Source organism: Electrophorus electricus, chromosome 17, assembly GCF_041902795.1.
Source record: "Electrophorus electricus isolate QZ-2024a chromosome 17, ASM4190279v1, whole genome shotgun sequence".
Taxonomy (NCBI): Eukaryota; Metazoa; Chordata; class Actinopteri; order Gymnotiformes; family Gymnotidae; genus Electrophorus; species Electrophorus electricus.
In genome coordinates this window covers 3,637,908-3,665,612 of record NC_137513.1, presented here as the reverse complement: position 1 = coordinate 3,665,612, position 27,705 = coordinate 3,637,908, and the positions used below count along the sequence as shown (strand labels likewise).

Here is a 27,705-nt window from a genome sequence, read left to right as displayed (position 1 = left end):
ATATCATTCATTCATGATACCAAAAATGCACTCATTTGACACTCAAATAAAAAAAATGTAGTGGTTTCTAGTAAAAGGACAGTGAATTATAAAAAAAACAAAACAATGGATGTTATAGTGTCTTTTGTATGCTGGCAGAATTGACACATGAAAAGTAATGCTGTCTCTGTAATCCCATCATTAGTATTTGACAGTCATTGTGCTTCGATTCTCCTCTTGGACAGAAAACATGTGCCAGTGTTTTGAGAGAATGACTTGATTTTGAGCCACGTTTGTCATGTTTTGATAGAGTTGGTGTATGTAGAGAATTTATTTTGCAGTTTGAAATGTATTTAATGAACAATTATGGTTTTGAGCAGAAACAACTATTTAGCTAATTCTGTGACGTAGGGGTGTTACTGTGTTAAGAGTTTAGAAAAAGTATACACACACACACACACACAAACATATGCACACGTGTTTGCGCACGCGCGTGTGCACATGCACACGCACAGATATTAAGATGCTAAATTAATTCCTCAAACAATGTGTTGTAGTTAATAAGGCCCTGTTAGAGTTATTATTAATATTACTATTATTATAGAAATGGAGTCATACTAAATTGTACTTGTACTCCATAGCATTCTCACATTTTGACTTTTGATTAAGCAATCCTTTATGAAGTGTTCAATCTGTGACTTTGAATGAAACATCTTTAATTTACTGGCTGTAAAATGAATGCAGCACTTTGTGAATGGCTACAAATTTGTCTGATAACATGACTTACGTTATACAGGAATATGATGTGTTCAGGTCAAACTGTAGGAAGCCTGTCATGAGTGAGTTTCCCTCTTTACTGCAGACTGTGGCAGGCCACAGTCCTCCAGAATCATAGAGGGCAGTGTGGCACAGCCTGGCAGATCAGCCTGCACTTCATGGCAGCTCACTGCTTCCCAGAGTCAGTATGCACCACTGCTCAGTAATGGCACTACACTTTTGTCTGCTCAGTGGTGGATTTTTGTGGCCACATTGTCTTCCACGTTGTTCTCCTAGCAGCTCAAACCTGTCCTGCATGGATATCAGACAGCGGCATGTGTATGCTGGCTTCATCTCCCAGAACCAGCTTCAGAAACCCTACCACATGCGGGAGATCCTACTGCACAATCGGTACAACAAAGACACCAGTGACTATGATATGTCTCGTCGGAAGGTCACGAGCTCTGTAGAGCTGTCCAGAGAGTCTCCACCTCTGACCTTATCCATGACTCAAGTCAGTTCCTCTGGCAGAGTAATATGGATATGCACATGCATGGATTAGGGCGTGTGTGGTGTGCACTAATTTTCAACTTGGAAATCCAGGCACAGTCTTCCTGCTTTTGATAAGAACATTCCTGACAGACCAAAGTGCTGGACATCATGGTTTGGGACAACAGTGGAGGATGCAAGTGGAGTACTTACAGTCTACTTGAATTTCATATGAATACTAACCCAGTCTCTGGAACCACTCTGGCATCAAAAAATATTTGAAGAGTTGTCCCATGGTTCAGTAAACAATAACTCACACTCAAAGAAACTGAATAAAAAAATCTTGTGCATATGCATGTTACAGACACTGGCTCTGTGCATGAATTACAATACTGCTTCTTTGCATACGTTACAGTCACTGGCTCTGTACATCTGTGTTAACCAACACTGTCTCTGTGCATGTGTGTTACAGACAAGGGCTCTGTGTATGTGTGTTACAGATACTGGCTCTATACAGTTGTGTTAACTGAAACTGATTCTGTGCATGTCACAAGCTTTGGGTCTGTGCATGTCTGTTACAAACAATGGCACTGTGTATGTATGTTACAGACACTGGCTTGGTGCATGTGTTTTACAGACATGGCTCTGTGCATGTTAGTTACAGGCAGTGGATCTGTGAATGTGTATCACTGTCCACTCGCTCTGTGGATCTCATGAGAGTGGAGGTGGACATCATTAACATACAGTTTTGTAACAGCAGCCATGTCTACCAGGGATGAATTTCTAACCAACATGATCTGTGCAGGTGACATATGGGGTGAACAGGACACCTGACAGGCAGGTTTTTTCGAACTTATTTCCTGGCAAATGTCTTTCCTAAGCAAGCCACTGGGTTCACTGGTCCAGTTGTTCCGAAAGCTTTGCCAAAGTCTGTTTTCCTATGACATGGTCTATTCTGGGATCTGGTGTGTTGTTCCTCTTCATCCCCTTTTCCTGTTTTCTTTAACATATAACACCATCAAAACCTGTGGAATTGAGCTTGGAACAGAGTTAAAATGTCTACTTGATTTTCAGTCAATGCTCAAAGCAAATATAAAAAGTATTAACAAATTTTGTAAAAGATAATGCACATTTTTAAAAGAGGACTCTGTTGGACTTCTGATAGTGTTAAATGCATAGAGCGGAGCAACATGTGAATGGAGCTGTGATGATCTGGTGCTTAGGGGTTAGCGGGGGTCCTGTGGTGTGCCAAGCCAGTGACTAGTGCTGATACCTGGTGGGTGTGACAAGCTGGGGGTCAGCACCAAAGACCAGATATCCTCACCAGAGTGGGCAGCCTCCTGCTCTGGACTTCCAGCATGAAGCAGGTGAGAGTCTGCTCATGAAGAAAGAGCACTAAAGCAGCTCATATTTCAGTTACATTGTGAGCTCACTAACCTGCAGATTCTAAAAGATTCGATAAATGTTTTTCAGTGTACACTATATTTAAACACACATAAAAACACACGATTTGTTGTAGTAGATAACCTTCCCAAAATATGTATGCTAAGCATTGTTTTAAATCGATTTTCTGCTATGTCTTTTACAGAAGTAAAATGACTCTATCCTGTGTGGCCTGGATTCACTCCACCCAGAAAACCATATCACAGCCCTGCTGCACTGGACAATGATCCGTAACAACCAAACAAAGCGGTGTGGTGCTGGATGTGGGACCACACAGGACAGAAACTAATAATACCACCACCCCACATTCGAATAGGACAGTGATTTTCCACTGCACTTATGACATCCACTGGGGAAATGGATGGTGACTTCCATTAATCCTACGGTGCCTTCTGGGGAGCTCTCTCGAGCTTACAGGTCTGTATTTGCAATGCTGAGTGACATGTCAAGAACCCTGTGTTTGTTGCTTGGAACTAAAATGTTTCTTCACAATCTCACTGAAAAGAACACAAATCTTTTCACAAAAGCCTTAAAAACAAATAAAAGTTTTAAAAATATTTTAATCCTGTCCTGAAGCAAAACATTAATTGAAATATTAATATTTCATTAATTATACAATAGGTCACGCAGTGTTATGAAAAATGTTTAATTCTCATATTATTATAAGGATGTGCACAAACAAACCTGTCCGACATGCAGGAACAAACCTTTCCTGCAAAAGTCCATCATAAAATTCTACGTAACTTATACTTATAAATCAATATCACAACCTTCCTATAGCAATGGTACAGAAGTTATTGTTAGCTTTTTCACACCCATTCTCACTAGTAAGACTAAGGTGACTTATGGTAATTACACTATTATGCAAATCCATATCGAGGTTCACTCACACTGACCCACTGGTGGGAACATTCAGTCTGTCTGTCTGTCTGTCTGTCTGTCTGTCTCTCTCTCTCTCTCTCTCTCTCTCTCTCTCTCTCTCTCTCTCTCTCTGTGTGTGTGTGAGAGAGAGAGAGAGAGAGAAAGAGAGATCGGGGTCGGAAAGGGGAGGGGGACATATTTGTAAGAGCCAGCTGTGTCATTCGTAGAGCTCAGAGAAACGTCGCTTGGTTGATATTCAATATTATCTGACATAAGTCTGGGGAAAATCTAGCCGTCACTTACACACCTTTTTTAATTAAATTTTTCTTGCTGTCATACAGTTCACCTACTAAATCTCCGACGAGTGTGCGCTGTGCAATCATCGTCTCTCTGTAGGAAACTGTTTTCTTCATCGTCATTTACTTCTTACACAACTAATCGGAAAACAAAGGTAAGATGTTAGATGGTTGATTGCAGTTTGTTTTTTACACTTGGTCACACATATGACTATACGTATGTTTAGGTTTTGTTATACGTTTGACGTAAATGTATGGATTAATATTTCAGTAGCTAATGAGAACCTGAGGTACTAATTTAGGTTACTACAGTAAGGAACTTATGACAGTTGGAATAAAGGTATATGATCAGTCTTGTGTACCGGCATGTAATCGTAAACATTTCCTCGCAGTTAGAAGCCATAGGTAATGCTTCAAGTCCGCGGATCTGTTTGCGACTGTACCAAGAGGGTGTGTCCGAAACGCATTGTGTGGTCGATGAAGCACCTGGTTAAGATATATTAAAACGATAGTAAAGCCCATTTTTGTAACTGGATTGTTATCAAATGGTTACAAAAGCAGTATTTATAATGGACGGAAACATTTATCAATGGCTCATGAATTGCAAAACGTAAACAGTTGCCGCCTCCTCATCGTAAACTACACTGGTTTGTAAAAATGATGGCGCGCCTGAAATACCAATTCAATTGGTCCTTGGAATAGCTGAGCTCGAGCGCACAACAGGTAGCAATCTCTTTGTGAAGCCTGTAGTTGTCACTCAGCAAAGCATCGTAGGTCAGTCCCAAAAATCGAGCATTTCTCCTGGGCAATTACATTTCGTTATTGGCCATTTCAAGGTAATAAACACTTTCACGACTTGATTTTGTCCAACCATGGGCAGGTCCCTTCAGTAGATGTGCCCCTCCCAGGATTCTGAGCACATTATCATCCGCCATTACATTGACACAAATGGTCTTCTGTTCGATTTCCACTTTCCACGCTACCATAAGATACGAGCTTTCCACCATGCTGCTGCTAGATTTGGGTAATCACCTGGCGGAAGTAGTTGCCATAGTAATAAATGAGTGAAATGCATCTGGCAGCGTGCCACTGAAAGCCTTGTTGTCATGGATACTTCATTGTTGTGATGTAGAGGTTTACGTTTAGCCCTTACTTGGCTCTGATGACATTTTTGCTCGTTGTGACATCCCAGAATCGGAAAACGCCTGACTGACAGCATGGATAAACAAACAAATAAATAAACAAACAAACAAAAACCACCCTCAATCATGCCTTCATCGGAAATAATAAAATGATAAATATTTTACTTAGTTCTTTTTTTTAAGGTTAGTTTAGGCACCTATTCTTATTTAGAATTAGAAGAGAAAGAAGGCGACTAATTTAATGAAATACTGTAGAATCCCTAAAAATGCCCGAAAGACACTTAACTGCATTTCTTTCTGTTAGCCATGTTAACCATAGCACTCTTAGTGCTACCTGAATCTATGTCAGGGGAATAACAAATTGCCCCAAGTACGAAGAGGCAGATTTAGAGCGTTGTAGAGAGGGCAGCATACAGTATGAGATGGATTACTTTGAGAAGCTGTTTGTTCTTTCATTTTTAAAAGAAAGAGCGGCTGTGTGTGTGTGTGTGTGTGTGTGTGTGTGTGTGTGTGTGTGTGTGTGTGTGTGTGTGACTGTGTGCGCGCGCGCGCGCGTGTGTGTGTGTGTGTGTGTGTGTGTGTGTGTGTGTGTGTGTGTGTGTGTGTGTGTGTGACTGTGTGTCTGTGAGTAAGTGAAAGAGAACTCAAGAGAGGCTGCCCCATTTCTAAGATTATGAATATCACACCAACACTTCCTGTGCTTGTGCTAAAACATCTAGTCATAATAGCTGTAATCACAACTCTCCTCTATTCATGCAGTCTCAGCACCAGCAAAATCTGTCACAATGAAGTCTCTGCTTTTCACATATGGCAAAACAGCCTTTCCATATGTATGTTGCTGACACTCAGTAATACATGCATTTTGGATGCCAACGAGACTGTGATATGTAAGACCTTGAGTGGGAGTTGCCCCTGATGGCATTTGCAATTGAATTAGTGGAGTGCTATCTGTCTGTATTTACATATACTAGGCATTACTCAAAAATTATATGACTAGAACATATACATGTGCTGGAATTGTCCCATTTCACCATCTTAGAGGTTAAGTAAGGCAGAGCTTTGATGAAGCCCAAAACTGGCAGACAGTGCAGCCCCAAGTGCCTTTAACAGTTGGTCACACAGCCACCTGCTGGGTCGGGCTGTTCTTATTTCAGAAGTGCAATGACGCCACAATGACAGATTGTTGTTTGGCTATTGTTGGCTCAAGAAAGAGGATTCAGAATAACACAACTGTCTCACACTCCTCTGACTGCACAGTGCTCAAGCATTTGTGCAAGGTTTGCTGCCATCCATGAACTGGAGTTTGTGATATCAGATTCTGCAGCTAAAATCAGGCGAATTCTGACAGATATGCACCAACTTGTTTTGTTAAACTCTGCTAGTGGTTAATATATTTCCTTTTCTGAAGCATTGTGTACTGTATGGGTGTGGAGATGTCTCAGATGGATACTGTGCTAGGAATGAGGGGAGACAAAAGGCTGGAGACTGGAGAATGCAGACCATCTGACTAGAGATTGGAGACTGGAGACTGGAGACCATCTGACTAGAGACTGGAGACTGGAGACCATCTGACTAGAGACTGGAGACTGGAGACCATCTGACTAGAGATTGGAGACTGGAGACTGGAGACCATCTGACTAGAGATTGGAGACTGGAGACTGGAGACCATCTGACTAGAGACTGGAGACTGATTGACGACTGAAAACTGTCTGGAAACTACAGAATGGAGACTGACTGGACACTAAAGATTGAAAACTAAAGATCTGAGGCTATCTGTTTCTGCTTGGAATAATATTACCACCATATTCTGTTTAACACACTTAAGTGTACTCATAATTGTGGCTTGCATGGTTTGTATTTATTCTGCTATCAGTGGTCAATCTTGAGTGGCTGCAAGGTTGCAGTCTTGTCTAAGGTTCAACCGCTGTGACCTTGAGTAGAACCAAATGACACCACTTCTGTATGATGCAGAATAGTCTTGTTCATCTGTAAAGACATTCATCCTATTTCTGATGTAGTTGTTGAGCCATTTAGATGTTATCTGTTATATGACACTGGTACCTCTAGAGTGAATGGCTGGCTGATGAAGCTGATGAAGCTGAAACAGCGCCAGAAATTTGGTAAGTTACACCATTAAAACAGTATGGTAGAGTTACAATGAGATAACTTGTTAGGCTGCTGACAGTGCTCATTATTGCTTGTCATCATTGCTGTTTCCATAAAAATGTATAGTGTTTTTATCCTTACACAGTCCTTATTTTATTGCATTCTATAGTTTTATTTAATAACATTCCTGACAATACCAATTTTTGTTGCACTATAAAGCCCAGTTTTTCTAAATACTGACCCTCATGCTCATATGAATGATCTTGGTCATTACATACATGTCTTTGGTCATGTATTTCCTGTAGTATATGACATTTCCTAATAGCTTGAAAGGTCATACAAGGTGCCAGTCTCCACCAGACTCCTGAGCTTACAGGTTCATTACTGGTGTTTAAAGTATTATATTGCACACAATTCTTCCAGCAAACACTGCCTTCAGTCTTTCCCTGTACCATTTCCATTAATATTTTCTATATTTAACTTAGTGATGTTGAGGAACAGACCACCAACATGGTCAAAGGGTATAAGTGCTCTGTAGAGTTTTCTCACCTCCAGTAAGCTCTTGTAATGGTCAAGACAGTAATGATTGATGACCCCATACCCCTTTAGAGTACTGCCTAATGATGACGTCAGATAAGTCCTGCCATTCTTCCTTTACCTTTCATGTCCTTTTCAATTACTTTGTATATGTGGCTAAAAGCTCTTTGTCCCCTAGATGTGATGAAAGGCTTCTATATGCTCCAGACTCCCTCACCCTCACCCCAATGCTTCACATTTTAATGTGTAGTCCACCATTACAGCCCTCATAAAACCCCATCACGCCTGTAACCAGTCCGATGAACTATAAACTCCTGCATGGACTCCATACGCTTTCTTTATCTTCATGTGAGACATGTACCCTGCCATGTTGTCATGGCTCAAACGTCCTCTATACGTCCAGCATAGTCGCCGCACTACCTAGGTCTTTGGCAGACTTACCACCAGTCACCAGCTTTTTCTCATGATTCAAACTCAAAGGTTTTAGGATCTCCATCTTTTTCTAAAAATGCATTTTTAGAAAAAGATGCCATAGGTGTGTATAAAATTTTTAGTTTACAATGACAACATAAGAAAGATGAAAACATTATCATTTCTGGGTTGCAATATTTGAATAAGACAATGACAATGATACATGAATCCCATTATGCTCCCAACAGGCAATCTTATCCATTCATGACAGATAGTAGCACAAACCCTCTATAGCGCTATGCTCTTGTGTAGAATGAATAGCCAGGATGATGAGCTTAGTTCTAGTCTTCAAATATAGTAACATATATAGCTACTGTATGGTAACATATTCTCTCTCTCTCTCTCTCTCTCTCTCTCTCTCTCTCTCTCGCTCTCTCTCTCTCTCTCTCTCGCTCTCTCTCTCTCTCTCTCTCTCGCTCTCTCTCTCGCTCTCTCTCTCTCTCTCTCTCTCTCGCTCTCTCTCTCTCTCTCTCTCTCTCGCTCTCTCTCGCTCTCTCTCGCTCTCTCTCTCTCTCTCTCTCTCTCTCTCTCTCTCTCTCTCGCTCTCTCTCTCTCTCTCTCTCTCTCTCTCTCTCGCTCTGAACACTACAGTGTTACAGCGACCTCTAGAGTCTGTCATGCAATATGGACACAGCATATTTCCCACTTTCCCATAGTTCTATCAATGCATTAGGTAACAGACCTAATTATGAACAAAATAGGTATAGACATTAACATAACTAACTCGCAATGCAAGCACATTCACAATAATTGTCTTAATGGTAGTCACACTGGAATTGGTTTAACCTTTTTTAGCGATGATTATGTTTTAACAAGATATAAGGCACCAAAGGAGTGAGATATAGAACATTCAGTGTCATCATACTTATTTACTTCCTAAACATCTGTTTGTCAATGTGTCCTGTCTGTTATCTATTATTTGTTTCATATTACATAATTGGTCAAATTAAGGGGAGGGTGTCTGACCCATCAAGGTGAGGGTGAAGTGTGAGGTAACACAGGCCCAGGCGTGTTTCTGTGTGAATGACTCGGCCCATCTGCATTTGACTTAGGTTACTCTGTTAGGGAGTGCTAATTTTGATGTGTGCCATTTTCTTTCCATTCACCAGAGTAAAAGTCCCCTGTCCTACTTGCTCTCTAATTTCTGCTGGCTATGAGAACTTAGAATGTCCTTGAGATTCATGCCATTGTAGTTTAATGCCATTGTAGTTTCTTTGGAGAACAGGTGTGTGTACGCCACATTTAGTGTCAAATTCCTTTTTCACCTTAGCTTGCTGAGTGGACACCCATTTGCACACTACATTGTCATCTCCACTGGCAGGCAGAGGAGTTAGAACATTTAGATGAGTGCTCATTGAACTACTGTTAAGCACTACAGGACTCCAATAATTAATATGGGTAATATGTGGTGTGGTTAATACAACAGTCTTGGTTGACATTTGCACTATGTCACGGGAACCCCCCAAGTCACGTGGTATGACCTGCCGCATGCAGGGGGGTTCACGCTTGTTTGTGGCCATGCCCCCGTGAGGGCACGCACCTGCATGGGGTTAATTATTTAGTCTATTTAAACCCCTATCAGTGCATACCTCACTGATGGTCATTGTTTGTTTGTCATTTATGTTAGCATCCATGTATGTCTAGCCTGTGTACATGTTACAGTCGTTGTTTGTTAGGGTTAAGTGTGTTTATGTTCTCTGTTAATATCATGTGTGAGTGCCAACGTTGTCTGTTACATGTTGTATTATTAAATGTTTCACAACGTCAAGGGAGTCTGTGCGTCCTGTTCCACACCCTGCTGACAAAATAAGAATTTAACTTGATTATTTGTTTTTACCATGTATATGGCAATCAAAATTTTGAATATTAAATCTTGAACACTAGTAGCTAAGTGAGACTTTGTTCAGTAAACATGAAGACACCAATTTACAGTGAATTTTACAGTTAGGGCTGAAGAATGGCAGATTTGATGCCGCTCTTGAGAACTTGGTGGAAGTGTTCAGTTTTCAGTTGCCCCACTGGCCGCTGGGTGGTAATGCCCAATTCCTTTCACCTTCAGGAATGCTAAAAATTAAGGAGCTGTAAACTGTAGGCCATTATCTCTGGGCTCCATGTTGATTGAAATCTGATGTAAGGAACCAATCACAATTACCCATTGCGCACTTACCAAATGCAATAGAAAACTTTGGAAATCCATTAGTGTGAGTGCGTAATGGCAGTCCCAGATAGCCATCTCAAATGGACCCACCACATGCATTGCCAACATTTTCCATGGATCATCTGGAAATGGCCTGGGACAAACTCTTTTGTATGATGACTGACACAGTCGACAGAAAGAGACCGCTGAGTCCCACTTTTGTCACAAAAAAATTCACTCAGCCATTGCTTGGTGACTGTTGTGGGTCAAAGCTGCCATGGTTTGGTGCAGTGAGAATGGTGTGGTGCAATGAGATGTGTTCCACTTCCCTTTTCACCTGGTAGAACGGAAGCAGGGGCTTTTGAAGAGTTGAAGAAAAAGGGAAGCTAAGTGTGGTCAATCTGAGCATGCAGCTCATGCACTGCAGAACAAGACCAGAAAGCAGCAGCAAGCTCATTAGATAGTATATCAGTCAGAGCTGTAGACAGCAGGGCCACGAATCCAGACTCAGTGTCCGGGTCATTCTCGGGAGAAGTAGAAGGTAGATGAAGACAGGACAAGCAATCAGTTGAGCATCATCAGCAGCATATGTTTGAACTGTGACAGGGTAGAAAATGTTATTACTGAGTCAAACAGGTAATGAATAGTGTATCCACATATCTTGACTTACTGCACTGAATGCATATGTGTGAAGTGGTAAATTGTCCAGTTTTCTGAAAAGCTTTGCACTTTGCACGAGCAACAGGGCAGTTCAGAGCATTTGTCAGATATCTGCTTGACATACAATGGTAACAAGAGTGAGCAAAGCTGAAGGGGAGCTTATGGAGGACCCAGTGAGGGGTGAGTGCTGTGTTAGAGGCTTCTGTCTATGACCTCCATCTGCTGCACTCAGTTTAGACTGCACCACAGATAGCAATCCTAGCAATCCACTTTGCTTATTCACTAGAGATATCAATCTGGGGTGCTGTTGTAAGTGCTTTAGCAAACTCTTAATTGCAGTATCAAGAAATTGGCCTATGCCTGGTTGTGCACAGCTTGATTCAGTTCAGCAGTAACCAAATTTGGTTCATTGTAACCAAATTTGTTATGCTCTTGTGTGAAATGAATAAGCAGGCAGGAAGGATGATGAACATAGCTTTATTCTTTGAACATAATAACATAAAAATACACATCTTTCCTCTCTCTCTTTCTCTTGCTGTCCAAACACTACAGTCTAACTGTGAGCTCTAGAGTCTGTTATGTAGTAGGGACACAACACAGTCACTTAGAGTGGTGACACTAAAATTAGGATCTCAACAGGAGGGTTGAGGGCTCAACAGGAACTCTTTCACTTTTTATGTATAGATGTTAAATGCTCATATTTCAGGGTTTTGTAGGGGCTAACATCACAACTGTGCTATAGCTGAGCCTCTCCGATCGCATGACATCACATGTCTGATATTGACGAAACTCTCCAATCACATCACATCTCTGATATATCCAGTCCTCTCATATGAAATTAGATCTCTGAAATATCCATGCCTTTCATATGATATCACTTCTGTAATATCTCCAGGTCTCTATGACATCATGTCTCTGATATAGCCAAGTCTCTCTGCTAATGACCTTTGCCTGTTGCTGCTCTCACATGTACTCTTAGGCAGCTATGATGAAGACAATTCTGCAAGAAGATAGGAAACTGTGAACCTGGTAAAGTGAGACAGATTTACATTTGGATTTATAGGATTTGTTCTTTATAAAGTTTCTTTCGAGTTTTGTTTCTCACCACACTAAAGTCTTTATTTATTACTTAACTACGTTCTGGAAATGCAGAGCAGGTCATAATGAGTGGGCTGATGTGTAACTGGAATTTTTTTGTTCTCTACTGGAAAAAAAAAAAAGTAAGCCTGTGGCAACTAAAAAAACAAATTAAGCGTTTAGATTTGCTCCTAAAAAAGCCCCAGGAGGATGCCCCGGAGGCCCCCACTGCAATCCTCCAATACACCCAGCAGCCTCTGAACCCCCTGATAGTTCCTGACCACCCCCCCCCCCCACCTTCTTCTTCCCCACCTATCATCCCCTGTCACACCAGACAACCTCTGATTCACTTGACATCCTCTGATATACCCAACAGCCTATGTAAACACCAGTGATGTCCTGTTTATTTTTAAGAGGCTTGCACATGACCAAATGGAAGCAATATTATCACAATTTTTGAATTTCCTGTGCAGTTCATGATCTGTAGTCCCTGTCCATGGCCAGGGGTCCATGTCCACAGGTGGTGCTATGGACGATCAAAGTAGCTGTTATTCAACATAACAGAATATACACAGTTCAGCCATAATATTAACACTACCTGCCTAATAATGTGTAGGTCCCCCTCATGCTGTCAAAACAACTCTGACCCATCAAGGAATGGACTCCCAAATCCTCTGAAGGTTTCCTGTTGTGTTTGGCACAAAGGCACTAGCAGCAGATCCTTTAAATCCATGTAAGTCAGCACATGCCTCAGATGCTCGAATGGATTGAGATCTGCGGAATTTGGAGGCCAAGTCAACACTCTTTTCATGTTCCTCAAACCAACAATTTTTGGAGTGTTGCAGGACACATTATCCTGTTAAAAGAGGCCAATTAGGGAATATCATTGCCATGAAGAGGCATACAATGTTTAGGTAGGTGGTACATGGTAAAGTAACATCCACATAAATGCCACGCCATAAGATGTGCCATTTTGGAGATACTCTGTCCCAGTCTTTTAGCCATCACAGTTTGGCCCTTGTTAAGGTCACTCATCCTTTCCCATTTTTCCTGCTTGCAACACATGAATTTCAAGAACTGACTGTTCACTTGCTGCCTAATATATCCCACCCATTGACAGGGGCCAATGTAATATGATAATCAGTGTTATACACTTCATCTGTGAGTAGTTTTAATGTGGTGGCACCTCAGTGTTCACAGAGATCATCCTTAACAATAATATAATTACAGTTTATTTGGCTTAATTAAATCATGGCAATATCCCCAAAAATTTAACTCATATATTACCAGGGTGCATAATTTTCTATATTTACAAGTTGAACAAAATAAGTCTTGATTCTGCCATAAGCTAAAACATATATTTAAACCTGTAATCAGTGAGAACTATAATTTAGTTAAATAAAGGATAACTGCTACTATGTTATCCTTCTTATCATTACTCATAACCATTATTTCCCTTTTTGTTAAAACTAAACAATTTAATAAAATCCTGCAGTATAATTTTTGCATTGAGACAGAAACTTCAAATTTTAAAAACCGAAAAGCTGATGGGTAGCTTGCTGGCTTTACTAAAATGTTGTATATAATAGCTCCGTTAACGTAAGAATCATAAAAATATCTACCTAACCTGTAGGTAAAAAAAAAAAGAAAAGAAAAAGTCTTGTTTTGGCCATAGGTGGTAGCCTGGTTAAGATACGTCCTGCTCTGAGAGTGCAATCATAACACCTCTAATTCAATGGGCTCTTTCCCACAAAACAGTTAGTGTTCAGTGTATGGTCACCTGTATATCATATCCTTAGACACTTTTTTGAGTTTTTCAATACATAGAGAGAATGTAGCTATTGTGTCCTCATGGCTATTTCTGCAGGTCACTAGACCACCGTTGCCTGGATATTTCTCCTTGGTGGTCCACTTTCAGTATTGACACATATACAAATTCCAGCAGCACTGCAGTACCTGATACACCAGCACTGCACCTATTACCATGCCAACACCATGTCAGTGTCCCTGCTGTGTTGAAAAGTTGCACCAAACCAAATATTATACAGTTTATATGCTGTCGCCAACAACTGGCTGTTGATGTATAGAATAGAGGATTGAATAGATAAGGGAAGTATGGAATAGAGGAGTGAATAGATGAGGGAAGTATGGAATAGAGGAGTGAATAGGTGAGGGAAGTATGGAATAGAGGAGTGAATAGGTAAGGGAAGTATGGAATAGAGGAGTGAATAGGTGAGGGAAGTATGGAATAGAGGAGTGAATGGGATAGAGGGAAGTATGGAATAGAGGAGTGAATAGGTGAGGGAAGTATGGAATAGAGGAGTGAATGGGATAGAGGGAAGTATGGAATAGAGGAGTGAATAGGTGAGGGAAGTATGGAATAGAGAAGTGAATAGGTGAGGGAAGTATGGAATAGAGGAGTGAATGGGATAGAGGGAAGTATGGAATAGAGAAGTGAATAGGTGAGGGAAGTATGGAATAGAGGAGTGAATGGGATAGAGGGAAGTATGGAATAGAGGAGTGAATGGGATAGAGGGAAGTATGGAATAGAGGAGTGAATAGGTGAGGGAAGTATGGAATAGAGAAGTGAATAGGTGAGGGAAGTATGGAATAGAGGAGTGAATGGGATAGAGGGAAGTATGGAATAGAGAAGTGAATAGGTGAGGGAAGTATGGAATAGAGGAGTGAATGGGATAGAGGGAAGTATGGAATAGAGGAGTGAATAGGTGAGGGAAGTATGGAATAGAGGAGTGAATAGGTGAGGGAAGTATGGAATAGAGGAGTGAATAGGTGAGGGAAGTATGGAATAGAGGAGTGAATAGGTGAGGGAAGTATGGAATAGAGGAGTGAATGGGATAGAGGGAAGTATGGAATAGAGGAGTGAATAGGTGAGGGAAGTATGGAATAGAGGAGTGAATAGAATAGAGGGAAGTATGGAATAGAGGAGTGAATGGGATAGAGGGATTTATATATATGGGGGTATATGGAATAGAGGATGAGTGACTAATTTTGCATCGCTTTATATTTTTATGGCAAAAGCTGAAGAAATGAGTAGAGAAAAAATGCAGATGCCTCCAGGTGTACCGCATGATGAAAGCATTATAGCAGCATGTATAAAAATGACTAGTTAACCTTAATTTCTGACTGAGAAAACATCAGGAAAAGATCTGAGCACCCTGTAAAGAGGTTAAAAGAGTTTCACTCAGAAAGACTGCTCTGTGTTAACTGTGTCTCAGCAGAAGCAATGACTAAAGTAATTGTGGAAGATCTGTGGGAGGGCCTTCAGTAAATAGGTTCAAAAGTGGCAATTCAGTAATGATGTTGGGGCATTGATATGACATGTAAGGAAAAACAGAAGTGCAGATGCATTTCAGGTGACTAAAAATGTCAGTGCAGTATCTGATCAATGTGTCAGAACAATCAAACAGTTACTAAACAAAGATTTTATAGTAGAGTTTCAGAACATTATCCCTCCATTAGAAATGCACATTTAAGTGTTCACTGAAGCAAGGTTCAAAGGGCTTTATTGTCATTTCAGCTATATACAAGTACACAGCAAAATGAAACAATGTTCCTCCAGGACCATGGTGCAACACAACACAAAACAAGTGCAACAGAGTACACACTACAGGAGTGCAAACTATACGATACAGTGCAAGATGTCAAACAATACAATACAGTGCAAAATGTCATACAATAAATAAATACAGGACAGGAGCAATATACAATGAACAGACAGTGCATTTGACAGTGCATTTATTTTTACCAGTACACAGTACTGGGAATATGTAAAGTGGGTTGTGTAAAGTGTATGTAAAGTGGGTTGTGTCAACATAAACAATAACCAAATAACCAAATAACCAAATAACCAAAATAACCAATAACCAAAGGTACTGCTGTATAGAGTGCATGAGACTTGCCTGAATGCTTAACCCCTACAGTGAGAGAGTGTTTGCTCTGCTATGCTGTAGGGGCATTTTACTGGCATGGTTCTGGTCTGCTTGTCACCATAGTGCGGAGAGTCACTGTAAGTCCGATATTAAGCTATTCTCTTTGGTGACCTTTATCATATATTGGCCCATTTTTGTGCTGATGTGAGTGGTCTGTTTCTGAATGACAATGCCCCTTATCCACAGGGCCAAGGGCTCACTGAATGATTTGAAGGGTATGACTATTGTGTAAGTCATACATTCTGGCTGTAACAGTCACAAGATATCAACCAGAATGAACATCTATGGGAGACTGGACTGGACTGCCGTGTTTGATAGCACTCTCCAACACCAAAACCAATTAGCGGAGTATCCTTTGGGTGACTGGTGTTCCATTTCGGCACGTCTCTGGGTCAGGGGAGAAACATAGGAGTGGCACACTTTTTACTGCTCACAAAAACAAACAGAGGCAACTGCCCCACATCTAGCTTTTTTCCTATGCTCTTCACTTTTTAACAGTTGGATTCAGTTTACTGTGCTCTCACTCTCACTCTGAAACATATCTGGTGCCCCCAATCTGAATCAGCCCCTGGATCACTCAGGGGGTCTGTCTCTCAGCCACGCAGACCATACACAGCCACCATTCTTCTACAGTTCCACAGGCTTTTAGGCTTGTCCTTTAATTTGATACTGTAACGGCCCCAGTGCCGCAGGGCACGGTGCAGGGCGCACAGACTCCCTTGACAGAGACAGACGTTTATTGACTTACAACGCAAACAATGATGGCCCTCACACATAACATGAACGGTGAACATGAATGCACATAACTAGCACAAACAACGTGACCGTTAACAACTGCAACATAAACAATGACTAACAATGATGCACAGATCAACGGGGGGTGAAATACATACAGACACACAACACTAGACCATGTGCAGGTGTGTGTTATCAAGGAGGGCGTGATTACAAACAAGACAATGTGACTTCCAAAGCACGCGGTGGGCCGTGCCACATGACCAGTGGCAAGGGGAGCATTCAGTGACAAATACCTAGCTTCAGAAACAAAAGCTCTCCACAATGATTAAAAAAAAGAAAAATGAAAAAATGTTATGAACTGCACATTAACATAAAAATTCTGAATTATATTTTGCAGCACTGCCCAAAAGCACCAACTAGAAGTATCATACATAGTTTACTTATATACATTAGATTTAAATACTGTATATTGGGGCATAGTACTGAAATTTAGTAGATGCGTAGTGCTGAAATGTAATAGATGAATAATATTTAAAGAACTGAAATGTAGAATATTGCATACTACTGAAATGTAGTAGATGAATATTTAAAGAAAATAGCTAACAGAACTGTATATAGTAACTGTCATTTTTACACACCTCCTGGTGAACCTTGTCAACACATTTCCATGTCCACAGACAGGTAAATATTGTATAGCCTAGCTGGTCTGGCTCTGGTAAATGCTGTATAGCCTACTTGATCATATCAGATATGCAGTTACATTATCAAAGAATCACACAGATATCAAATGCTCTGAGCATTAGCATTTGATATTAGAGCAAGTCAGAGGATGATTCTACCTATCATGATTCTATCAGGTTAATTATATGGATAGGAGATATTCATAACTTCTCCAGGAAATTAAATGGGGCATGTAGACAATCCTGGTACATAGACTTTCTCAGTAAATCTTGTCCATTTAGCACCAAGCCAAAGGGCATGGCAGTTTTCAGTGTCATTTTGGAACTATGTCATCTCTTGTCATATTCTCACTCTGTCACATTGAACTGAATGGATTCTTCTTTTGTTTTTCCCTCTAAGGTGGCATGAACCCTGATTTGCCTGCGGTGATATAAACTAAATGTTTCATGCTATGTTGCTATTTTATGAGTTGCCAATTTATAGTTAGGGCATGAGCAAATAGCTTTAGTAGCTCTCATCAATATGTTGCACAAGAGGTGGAAACACTGTGAGGTTAAATGGTGTTTAGATTTGGCAAAATAAGGAATCTATCCTGCTGACAATAACAGCAAATATCCCAGTCTGAGTTTTCCCTTTTTTTTTTTTTTTTTACTTTGAGTAGCCTCTGCTCATCTGTATATGCACCATTGCAGATGAGTTCTGAGTTCGTAAACATGAGTTCCACTGACAATGACTCTTACTAATATGCTTTCGTTCTCTCTCTCTCTCTCTCTCTCTCTCTCTCTCTCTCTCTCTCTCGCTCTGCAGTTGCCATGGAAACTGTTCTCTTTTTCTGTTCGCTCCTAGTCTATGTGGCTGGTAAGTGCCCCACCCACCCAATGTTGTGTGTCCATTAGGAATATGTGAGTGCACAGAAGGCAAATGAATGGGGTTCATCGTAACACTAGATACACAACGCATACACATATTAGACACATGCACACAGAGTAGCCACTAGACACTCACATTACCTATGGCCTAAAATTAGTCTTTAGCCTGTCATGGTCTTATATATAGGGGAGTTGGTGGATGTGTCTATATGCTAATCTGTGATTTATTGTGTTTGCAGAATCCTGTTTTTCTGGGGTTTTTGTGTTTTGTTTTTTTATCCATTAAATTAGTTAATGCATTTAAATATAGTACCCCACAGGGAAACATCTAACTCCCCACCCAAGTAGGACACGAATGTGCCATCTCTGCACACAATTTCCTTGCTTGCACACGGAGCCCTGTGCAGTAGCAGTAATGGAGTAACCTGACTTGAAATGAGTAAACAAACTTTGCTTCCTATAGGCACAGCGCTCTGTTGGCCTTCTGTGTCTGTAGTCCCTGCTTCCCATCCACCCCATTTCTTTTCCAGTATATTGATATGTCTCCAGAATTCTCCGGAGACCCTTCAGCACTTCCACTATTACGTCCTCTTTTCTTACCCGCTTCCCTGAGCTCTCCTTTCATTCTCTCCCTTTGTGTTCAGTTCCCGCTCCACCAAGTCTACTGAAATTGCCTGGATTGTCTGTCACTTGCCCTTAATTAGTCCCATAGATACTTTTATATAATACACACCTATGTGTCACACTAACACATACACACACATACTACTGATTCATATGAAACAAGGGTGCAAATTAATATGTGAAGAAAAGTGACTTTAAAAAACAAACAACAACAACAGCAATAATAGTAATCATCATCATCATCATCATCATCATCATCATCATCATCATCATCATTAAAAGGATACAGTGTCATAGCTATAAAGCAGTCCTGTTCTATGGTACCCCAAGGCAGGGCTGGGTGTTGCCTCCTCAGCCCAGCTGAAGGACACTGCGTAACTGAGTGGAGCATTTCTTTAGAAGGTCATTTTTCTCTTCAGAACCTGCAGATATTTTAACATGTGATTTTAGCAGCAGAACTGTAATGGCAGGTAGCTAAAAGCTCAAGGCTATTAATTCAGCATTTTGGTACATTTATTACATGTGAAACACGCACACACACCTACAAAAATAATCAGTGGAGTTGACCGTGTAGCAGTGCGCAATGACACATTACTCTAATGTTTGGCTATGCAAGATTCTAGCTGAAGAAAAAGCCAGACCCAACTATCCAAGGCAGCAACTTGTCATTGATATATCCTTACTGAATTATTAACAGTGACATTGTCAAATGATTTCCATTATCTGGGCTGTGTTAATATTTGTAGGGTGGTTTTATATGGAATGTCATGAATGCCAAATAAAGGGTAATGCATAAAAGCTTTTTTTTTTTTTTTTTTTTTTGCAAACTGTTTTTACCTTGAGCTTTTGCATGCTTTAAAATACAGTAATGGTGACAATGCTTTTCACAATTAAGTGCCTTTGCTATGATGAATTAAAAATATTTAGGTGCTGCAAATAAAACAGAAGTATGGCAAGTTTTTCATTGCACTTGGGCAGCCAGGTCACCTCACAGCATTCTGGTTGGCCAAAGATCATTCTGAATATTAGTTTTAATATGATAATTAATAAGATTAGTGGACTTACATATATGTATAGACAATTTTGCATATTTAAGTATTTGTGCGGTAAACACAGTATCTTCCACTTTTCTGTTTTTCCAGTGTGTTCGATGTGGCACAGAAACAGAAACATCTCTTTAAAAAAAAGGAAAAAAAGCCCAGATCCTTCTGATGATTTTCTGATAAAAAGAAAACATTAGTTACGTACAAATCCAAGCAGATCGATTAACAAAACAGAAGGAAGTGTCATAAGTGCATTTTTAAACAGCATACTGGTTTCTCTGAAAGTGCACCAGCATGTCTGGCAAAGGCTCTAGAAATTACAAGATCGCAATATTTCAATATAATATCTGTATTTTTATATATATATATATATATATATATATATATATATATATATATATATATATATATAAAGAAAGTATACTATCTTGACAGTTGCGCAGCATACAATTCTGAGACCCTACTCCAAGAGGCAGGCTGAAAGCTGTTTTTAAATGTTTTAAATGTTTAAGATTTATGATCTCCCCACCTTGCTCAAAGCCCTATGTGTGCCCTATGTACCCCTGCCCTACTCTAGTACAGCTTTATGAACTAAAAAAATATTATTTTCTATTTAATTTTTTTTTTTTATGATTTAGGTATGTATCTATGAGATTGAGTTGAGTTTGAAAATAAGAGATATGTTTATGAAAAGGTTAGCCTGATGGGGATTTTCAGATTTAAAATTCCAAAAGGACATGGAGTCAAATATACAGAATCTTAGAGATGTAAAAATCTGATTTTGCTGGGATTTCACAAAAAAAAAGTTGTGTGCTATAGAATCAAATGCCTTATACTGTAGATGTCTAGAAATATAAGTTTAACAGGTTTAAGAAGATCACTGCAAGTCTAGTCATTTTTTTATTATTGTTGTTAAATTATTGTCTCATATTTGTACAGATTGGGTGTAATCAATAATGGTGCATGAAAACATAAATTCCTTTACCTGGATGCAGTGCAGTTTGGCCCAACCTAACCAAAAGACTAGAAGTGAAAATATGTTCAGCATTCTTAGGGTTGGATCAATTATTGTATGGCAATGTTCTTTTTGTAATTTTTTTCTCACATTTTGGCTGCATTCGAACAAAATACAGAAAGGCAATAGCATGCACTACATTCACGTGTGTGACCTTCACTGAGTGACCTTTTTAGGAAAAAGCAATGTTACTATAATTAATGAGCAGCAAAACTAGCGTTCAAGAAAAATGATTAAGTCTACATTTTATTTTTAGTTTATTTTTAGTTGTGAGATATATATATATATATATATATATATATATATATATAATAGGAGCAGTTGCTTTCATGTATTGCTTTTAAGTTAACACTGAAAATCTTCTACACTTTTGCAACATTCTAGCCAGCTAGCTAACAATGTATGATAGCTCTTGTTTTAAACCCAGTGCTGGTGTTCTATCAGTGTTAATTTCCCCAACACATCTAATATAAATGTAAGTTTGTAAATTAGCAAATTATATCACTGGTTAGTGCCATTTTAACCAACTCAACCTTGGTGAAGTCGTTACAGTTCATGGTAGAGCACAGAATAAAAGTTTCTTTAATGATATTATGCTGATAAATTATTTACAATATGATCAGGTACATGGACTAACAGTAAAGAAGATCATTAAGATTTTAGTTTGGAGTCTTTGAAAGCTACTGCACATCTTATGTCTAATGCTGCTTCAGCAATGAGGAATAGTACGAGAGAAAAGCTGAGAGTGAATGGAATTGTAGGGGCAGAATGATATACACTACTTAGTTTCCTTACCAGCGAGGGCTACTGCTTGGAAAAAATCTATAAAGGCCTTTAACAGCATGTAATGATTCTCTGTTTTCTCTTTCTCACACTCTCATGCTCTCTCTAACTCTGTTTCACATCTTCCATCTATCTGTGTTTTTACCTTAGCTGTATCTGAAGCCGATGCACAAGGTAAAATCTATTTTAGTACTTTTATCTATTTGATTTCTTAACTATGTTTATGAAACATCTTCCAGTATCCTAGAATGCTTGGAGGAGGGTAATACCCACTAAGAGTAGTTCATAAGTCTGTGAATTGTTTTCTTTCACTTCATGTGTAGCTGTCTCACTAATGTTTAAGAGAAAAGGTCTAGAAGAGAAAAGAGCAGTGCAAGGTTCTATATCCAACATGTTCTCAACACAGCAAAGAACCACACACAGTTTAGCGTCAGCACTGCTTTTCCAGTGTGGTTTCTATCAGCTCACACTGTTGCTAGAAGGAAAAGTCAATAGTGGTGAAGGAAAATGGACAGAAGTGTGGCTCTGTACCATCTGTTTTATTTCATTTTATACGTTTATGTCTCAAAGTGAAGATATTTATATAGATGGTATTTTCAATGTGCTGTTTGTTTTTCTTTTAGATGGAAAGGAAAAGAAATTGGATCCATTTGAATATGGTAAGAGTTACATCATGGGGAATATTTGCATGATCTGTACAGGAAGTTCTCAAAATACTTACCTAGCTTTGGAAGGTTTGCCATAATGTTCTAATTGAGAACATCACACAATATGTTTTCACTCTTATAGAACATGGTACAACTTGTGATATGTTTAAGATGTTTTATTTGAGCAATTGTTTTTTATTGATGATATCCCTTATCTTTCCCAGACTATGAAAGTTTGAGGATTGGAGGTTTGGCGTTCGCCGTAGTGCTCTTCGCTCTGGGTGTCCTCCTCATCCTCAGTAAGAAATAACACTGTAGTCTAGAAGTATTTTACTTCACAAGCTGAAATCACAAATAGCATTCAGAAAGCTGGAAAGTATGACTTTGATACTTGGGAGTCTTTCTGCTAATCTATCAAATTTAGTGTGTCTGTTATAATTTAAACTTGTGTGTCTGTGTGTGAACCACAGGCCGCAGATGCCGCTGCCATTTTAACCAGAAGCCCAGGTAACTCCCACATGACTGTGGGTGTACACACTGCAAATAGGACAAAACAGTTTCCAAATGTGTTAGATGAACATGAGAGTTGGGTTGCCTAGTGTCTTATTCTGTGATGTTTAATTCTATATTTATAACTTTCCCAGGGCTCCAGGTGATGAAGAAGCACAAGCAGAAAACCTGATGGTGTCCAAGGGTGAGATTAAACAGTTTTAGTGCCAGATTGCGTCGGCCTAAGGCACTAATCAGTAAAGCAAGACTCAAAGCAACATCAAATATGGACAAACTGCTCTGGCAAAGAGGAACAGTGGGCAGAGCTCACCAACACCACACATTTGTCTGTTTCCATTTACTAAATATAGAAGGAAATGAAGGTTTATTAGAAGATTTATCTCTTGGTATAATGACCAATAATTTTGTGCCCTCAGACACATTTCTCAACATTGTGAGTGAAGATGGCAGAAATATAAGGTTTTCAGCTCAAAAAGAGCCTCTTGCCATAGCCACAACATTTTATTTTTAGAAAACCTTAAGAATGCTAGGTTCCTATTTAATGTAGCATGTAACTCAACAAGTGCTTAAATTAAGTGATTCTTCCAGACATTACTCGGGTTACTTCTGGAATTATATCAGTCATTAAGGATACCTTGACTAAATTACTTTCTCACTCAGCCTGGGCTATGTGCTGTGCTTTTGAAACATAGTAGTTGTTAAGCCTCTGCTTAAGAGAACATATCTGACCTCCCCAACATTTCCAACACACCTTTTCCATTTAAGAATTTGGAGAACATTGTTGCTCTTACGTAGGAAGGAATGGTGTTATTCACCCTGTTTTCTCTAAGCATCGCAGCACAGAATCAGAGCAGGTTAGAGTAGTCAGAACTCCTGTACCTGAGAGCAGGGCATATCAACCATGATGTGTTGCATAACTTATTGGACAGGTTTGAAAACACCAAAACCCAAAGGTCCTTGCTTGGATTAAATCCTGCTTAACAGTTTGTGTAAATGGGGAATATTCAGAGCATAAAATCCTGCAGTGGTGTTCCTTTCATTTTATTTCTTTAACAGAGACAGTGCTCATTAATCAACAGAGAGAGAATATCGAATAGAGAGAGAATAGTGTAAAGAGTCTGTTTTTAAAAAGGCGACCTAAAATAATCAAATAATTTGTCTTAGAGCTCAATGATTTTCTAATAAATCTAAAATCACTTAAATTAAACTTCTTTGGCATATTTTTACATGGGTTCTAAAAGAAAGATTAGAATCAATCCAGATACTCAGATACTTAAACAATGAAACAGGCACAATGTGCAGTGTTTGCCCTGCTATTATAATATCTGACTCTGGAGTTGAGCATGACCGCTGTGGGGAAAAAAATCTATATCAAAGGTTTTGGTTATGTTTAGCTTGAGACATGATCCGTTCAGCCATGTTGTCATATTGCTCATAGCATTGCTACATTTAAAGACATCCAGCTTCTTTGTGCTTTGTGCAGCCGGCTTCTTTGTCCATCAGCAGCAGCTGAATCTCCACATCAGGTCAAACAGAAGGCACATTATTCACATTAAAACTAAATAAAAGGGCCAGAGAACCTTGCAGGACACCATTTGTGTTAAGAGCAGTGGATTTATTAATTATTATTAAAAAGTTTATTAATAAATGTTCTTTGATTTACCATGTCAAAAGATGGCCTATTAATAGCCTGTTTTTGTTGTTTTCTCTCTTTGCACATGTATGCAACAAACATAATGTTGGCTTTTATTTTGATGCTGATGATGAACAGTTATATAATCAGTTTAGCCAGATTCAGCAACACAGCTATGTAAAATGGAGGACAGCTTGGATCACCAGATACTTCCCTCTGGTCTTTGTACAAACTCTGCTCAAAATAACATTCTCAATTTGGGGACTTTGTTATAACTCTTGATGTGTTGTTTGAGCGCCAAAGAAGTGACATTACTAACCTTATATTACACACACACACAAAAAAACTAGTTCATACCTTCATAACCTATAGAAAAGGTTATTTGTTTGTTTGGCTGGCTGCCTCTTTATGTAAACTTTAGCTAGTTGAGAATGCCACATTTGCATTCTCACCAGGAAAAGAAAGCCATAGCATATTACCCAGGTCTTACTGGAGTTGTACTGGCTGACTGTTAAATTCTGCATTAACTGCACAGTGACAGTCACACTTAGGGGCTTAAGGGCAGATCGCTGACATGGCTTTGGTGATCTTTCCATAGTCCATCTCGATCACTCTGTTGTACTAAACCGGGCCTACTGGTAGTCTCTGGTAATCTCTGGGATCACTCTATTCAGATAAAACAGGCCTATTGGTAGTCTCTGGTAATCTCTGGAATCACTCTATTCAGATAAAACAGGCCTAGTGGTAGTCTCTAGGATCACTTGCATTTCCCTGAGAGAAGTTTCTCTTGTATAGCTGCTAAACTCTGGGATAGTGTTTCACAAAGTATTGGGAGTGCAATCTCTATATGTGCTTTTAAAACCAGATTAAATAATATATCTTGTTTAGTCTGGCCTGTAACGAGTTTGTTGTGCCTCTTTGTTACATTTAATTTAATGTGATGTCATTTAATGTCAATGTAATGTTAATTTAATATCCTGCTGCAGTTTTTCTTTTAATTAATGTTTATCGTGTAACTTTATTAGTAATATATTATTTACTTTGTAAAACAAACTTTGAGATTGTGGACTAAAATGAAAGTTGTTATTATTATTATGATGATGTTATTTTTCTACCATTCTGCTAATTCCTCTTTTTCTGTTCCCTGTTTACCTAAAGCTAAGGAAACCCCAAAAGAAGAGAACTGAGACTTGTGCAGGCAGGTAAGAAAGAAGCATGTCTAATGTGCAGATACAGAGAAGAACGGTTTAACCAAATGTAGCTAATAAAGAATACATACTAGCATGGCTAATTTGAAATACTAGCTACTTGCTAAAGACAATACCTTTAAATAGTGGCTATTTATTAATTCTTTGCAACTTCTTGTCTTAAAAATATCCTTTATCATGTCTTTCACCCCACAGACTACTTGAAACAGAAACACATAGCCATGGCTGAACCACATTTTTTTGCGAGGGTGTTGGTGACGTTGATGTTGAGGTCAGTGGCTGTGGGGATGAAGATGATGACGCTGGGTGAGGAACACAGCTGGAGTTAAAGATGGGCCTGTGTCTGTATATAATCCTCTAGTCTTGTCATGTGACCAGTTCCCACATCTGTCTTTTTCCATATGTGCCCTTCTTGCACCAGTCTGTCCAGAGTGAGTTGTTGTAGAGAACCCTACCACTACTACTTGCAGGCTGTTCTTAATGCTAGTTCTCCTGCCCAGCTGAGCTCATGTGATTGGTTTAAGGGAAATCCCCTTTAGTTTTTTTTTTTATTATTATCTTTTTTAGTTGCTGTTATCAATGGTGTGTTACATGTAATGGAGATATGTTAAAAATATATTTGAATATACATACAAAATACATGTGTGTGTGTGTGTGTGTGTGCGCGTGCGTGCATGCACATGTGTCTGTATGTGTGCACATGTGTGTGTGGGGAAAAATGGAGCTTGCAAGACTATGTGCCCATGACTGAAAATGACCTGTTTCCTGACAATTGAGTGATAGTGGATGTGCGCACATACGTCCCGACAATCCGACAATTAACAGCACCCACATGTGAGAAACACAGAAACAGTACCACCACTGTGCCACAGGTGGCACCACACCACTGTTCTCTAAATCAGCTGTACCACTGCCCAGCTCTGTGCCTGCTTATGGACCTGTGATCCACTGTCGTCTAGACACCAAGGCCACAGGAGCACTTCACCTCACCATAGTGCCACTAACTTCTGTCCTCCACTCTCCCATTTCACATGTAGCAATATCCAATCTCGAAATATACATGTCTATTTACAGATGTTCTGCTGTGCAACCAGTTGGTTTTGCTGGAGACAATGTGATTTTGTGTGTGTCTGTGTTGTGCCGCAAATTATCTGTGGTAATAAGCCTGAGAGTTGTAGGCATAGTGGTCAGCTTGAAAAGAGAAAAATGTATTTACTATTTAGCACATTTATGCTGGACATATCTTGAATATATATTGAGTCAAATACATTGCTAAGTATTTTAGAAAATGCCATGTTTATTAGAAAACTAATTATAAATACATACTATGTAAATCTTTGTGCAGCTGTATTGTATGACTGGATTTTGTGCTTTTACATACCAAATAAAGTCTGTCTGTGTAAAGTCAGTCAGAAACTACTTTTTTTTATTCAACACTTTACCCAACCACCAGTGCTCGATGAGTCCTGACTCAGGAATAAGGAGTTCAAAGTCGGTTGAGGATGGCTTCCAGCTTAGGTCTTCATCCATACTTCAAAGACAGGTCACAAAATGGCTGACATTACTCCTGCACAAGAGACATGCATTGTTACATGATCGACTTGTACTTGAGTGATGCTTCTGAAGGTTGGGGAAAACTATATAACAATATAACAAGCAGTTTTATAGCAGTTTAAAGGCCATTCTTTATGGCCTAATAAACATGTGTTTGATGTGTATTGGGATTGGGAGTGCAACTAGATTTATGGCCCCTAAAGATACAAGGCAGGGAGGGTATAAAAGCACACCTTGGTCAACAAGTAGAGGAGACTTTCAAACCAATCTACACCTCCACTAGGACAGGGAGACTTTGTGACCAAGGTAAGTAGAGTGTTAAAATTTCCTACAATGCTTTTTCTGTATAGTAAACAAGTCTTTCTATTCAGCTGTATTAAAGATCTATCCTCTGCCATGTTAGCATGTCTATTCTTAGATAGGTGAAAAGCTATGTTAAATGTGGTCTGAACTAGTGACAGATGGCTGTCTCATTTCTGATACTGCATATTCTATC

General features: G+C 39.4%; 1 protein-coding gene across 1 annotated transcript; it reads left to right on the top strand.

Moving 5' to 3' along the window:
• Positions 1-3,705: 3,705 nt before the first annotated feature.
• On the top strand, positions 3,706-27,063 carry fxyd6 (FXYD domain containing ion transport regulator 6). The gene is made up of 9 exons (XM_027013379.3): positions 3,706-3,979; positions 18,131-18,181; positions 21,808-21,831; positions 22,281-22,316; positions 22,529-22,603; positions 22,775-22,811; positions 22,949-22,998; positions 25,606-25,649; positions 25,851-27,063. The coding sequence occupies exons 2-8, from the start codon at positions 18,136-18,138 to the stop codon at positions 25,632-25,634; spliced, it is 297 nt and encodes a 98-aa protein (XP_026869180.1). The 5' UTR covers positions 3,706-3,979; positions 18,131-18,135; the 3' UTR covers positions 25,635-25,649; positions 25,851-27,063.
• Positions 27,064-27,705: the final 642 nt, after the last annotated feature.

Bases quoted from the DNA above. Each gene is read 5' to 3' on its own strand.
- fxyd6 (XM_027013379.3), top strand. From the start codon at position 18,136: ATGGAAACTGTTCTCTTTTTCTGTTCGCTCCTAGTCTATGTGGCTG. The intron at 22,604-22,774 runs GTAAGAAATAAC...TGTGAACCACAG, and splicing joins GGGTGTCCTCCTCATCCTCA to GCCGCAGATGCCGCTGCCAT. The intron at 22,812-22,948 runs GTAACTCCCACA...TAACTTTCCCAG, and splicing joins CATTTTAACCAGAAGCCCAG to GGCTCCAGGTGATGAAGAAG.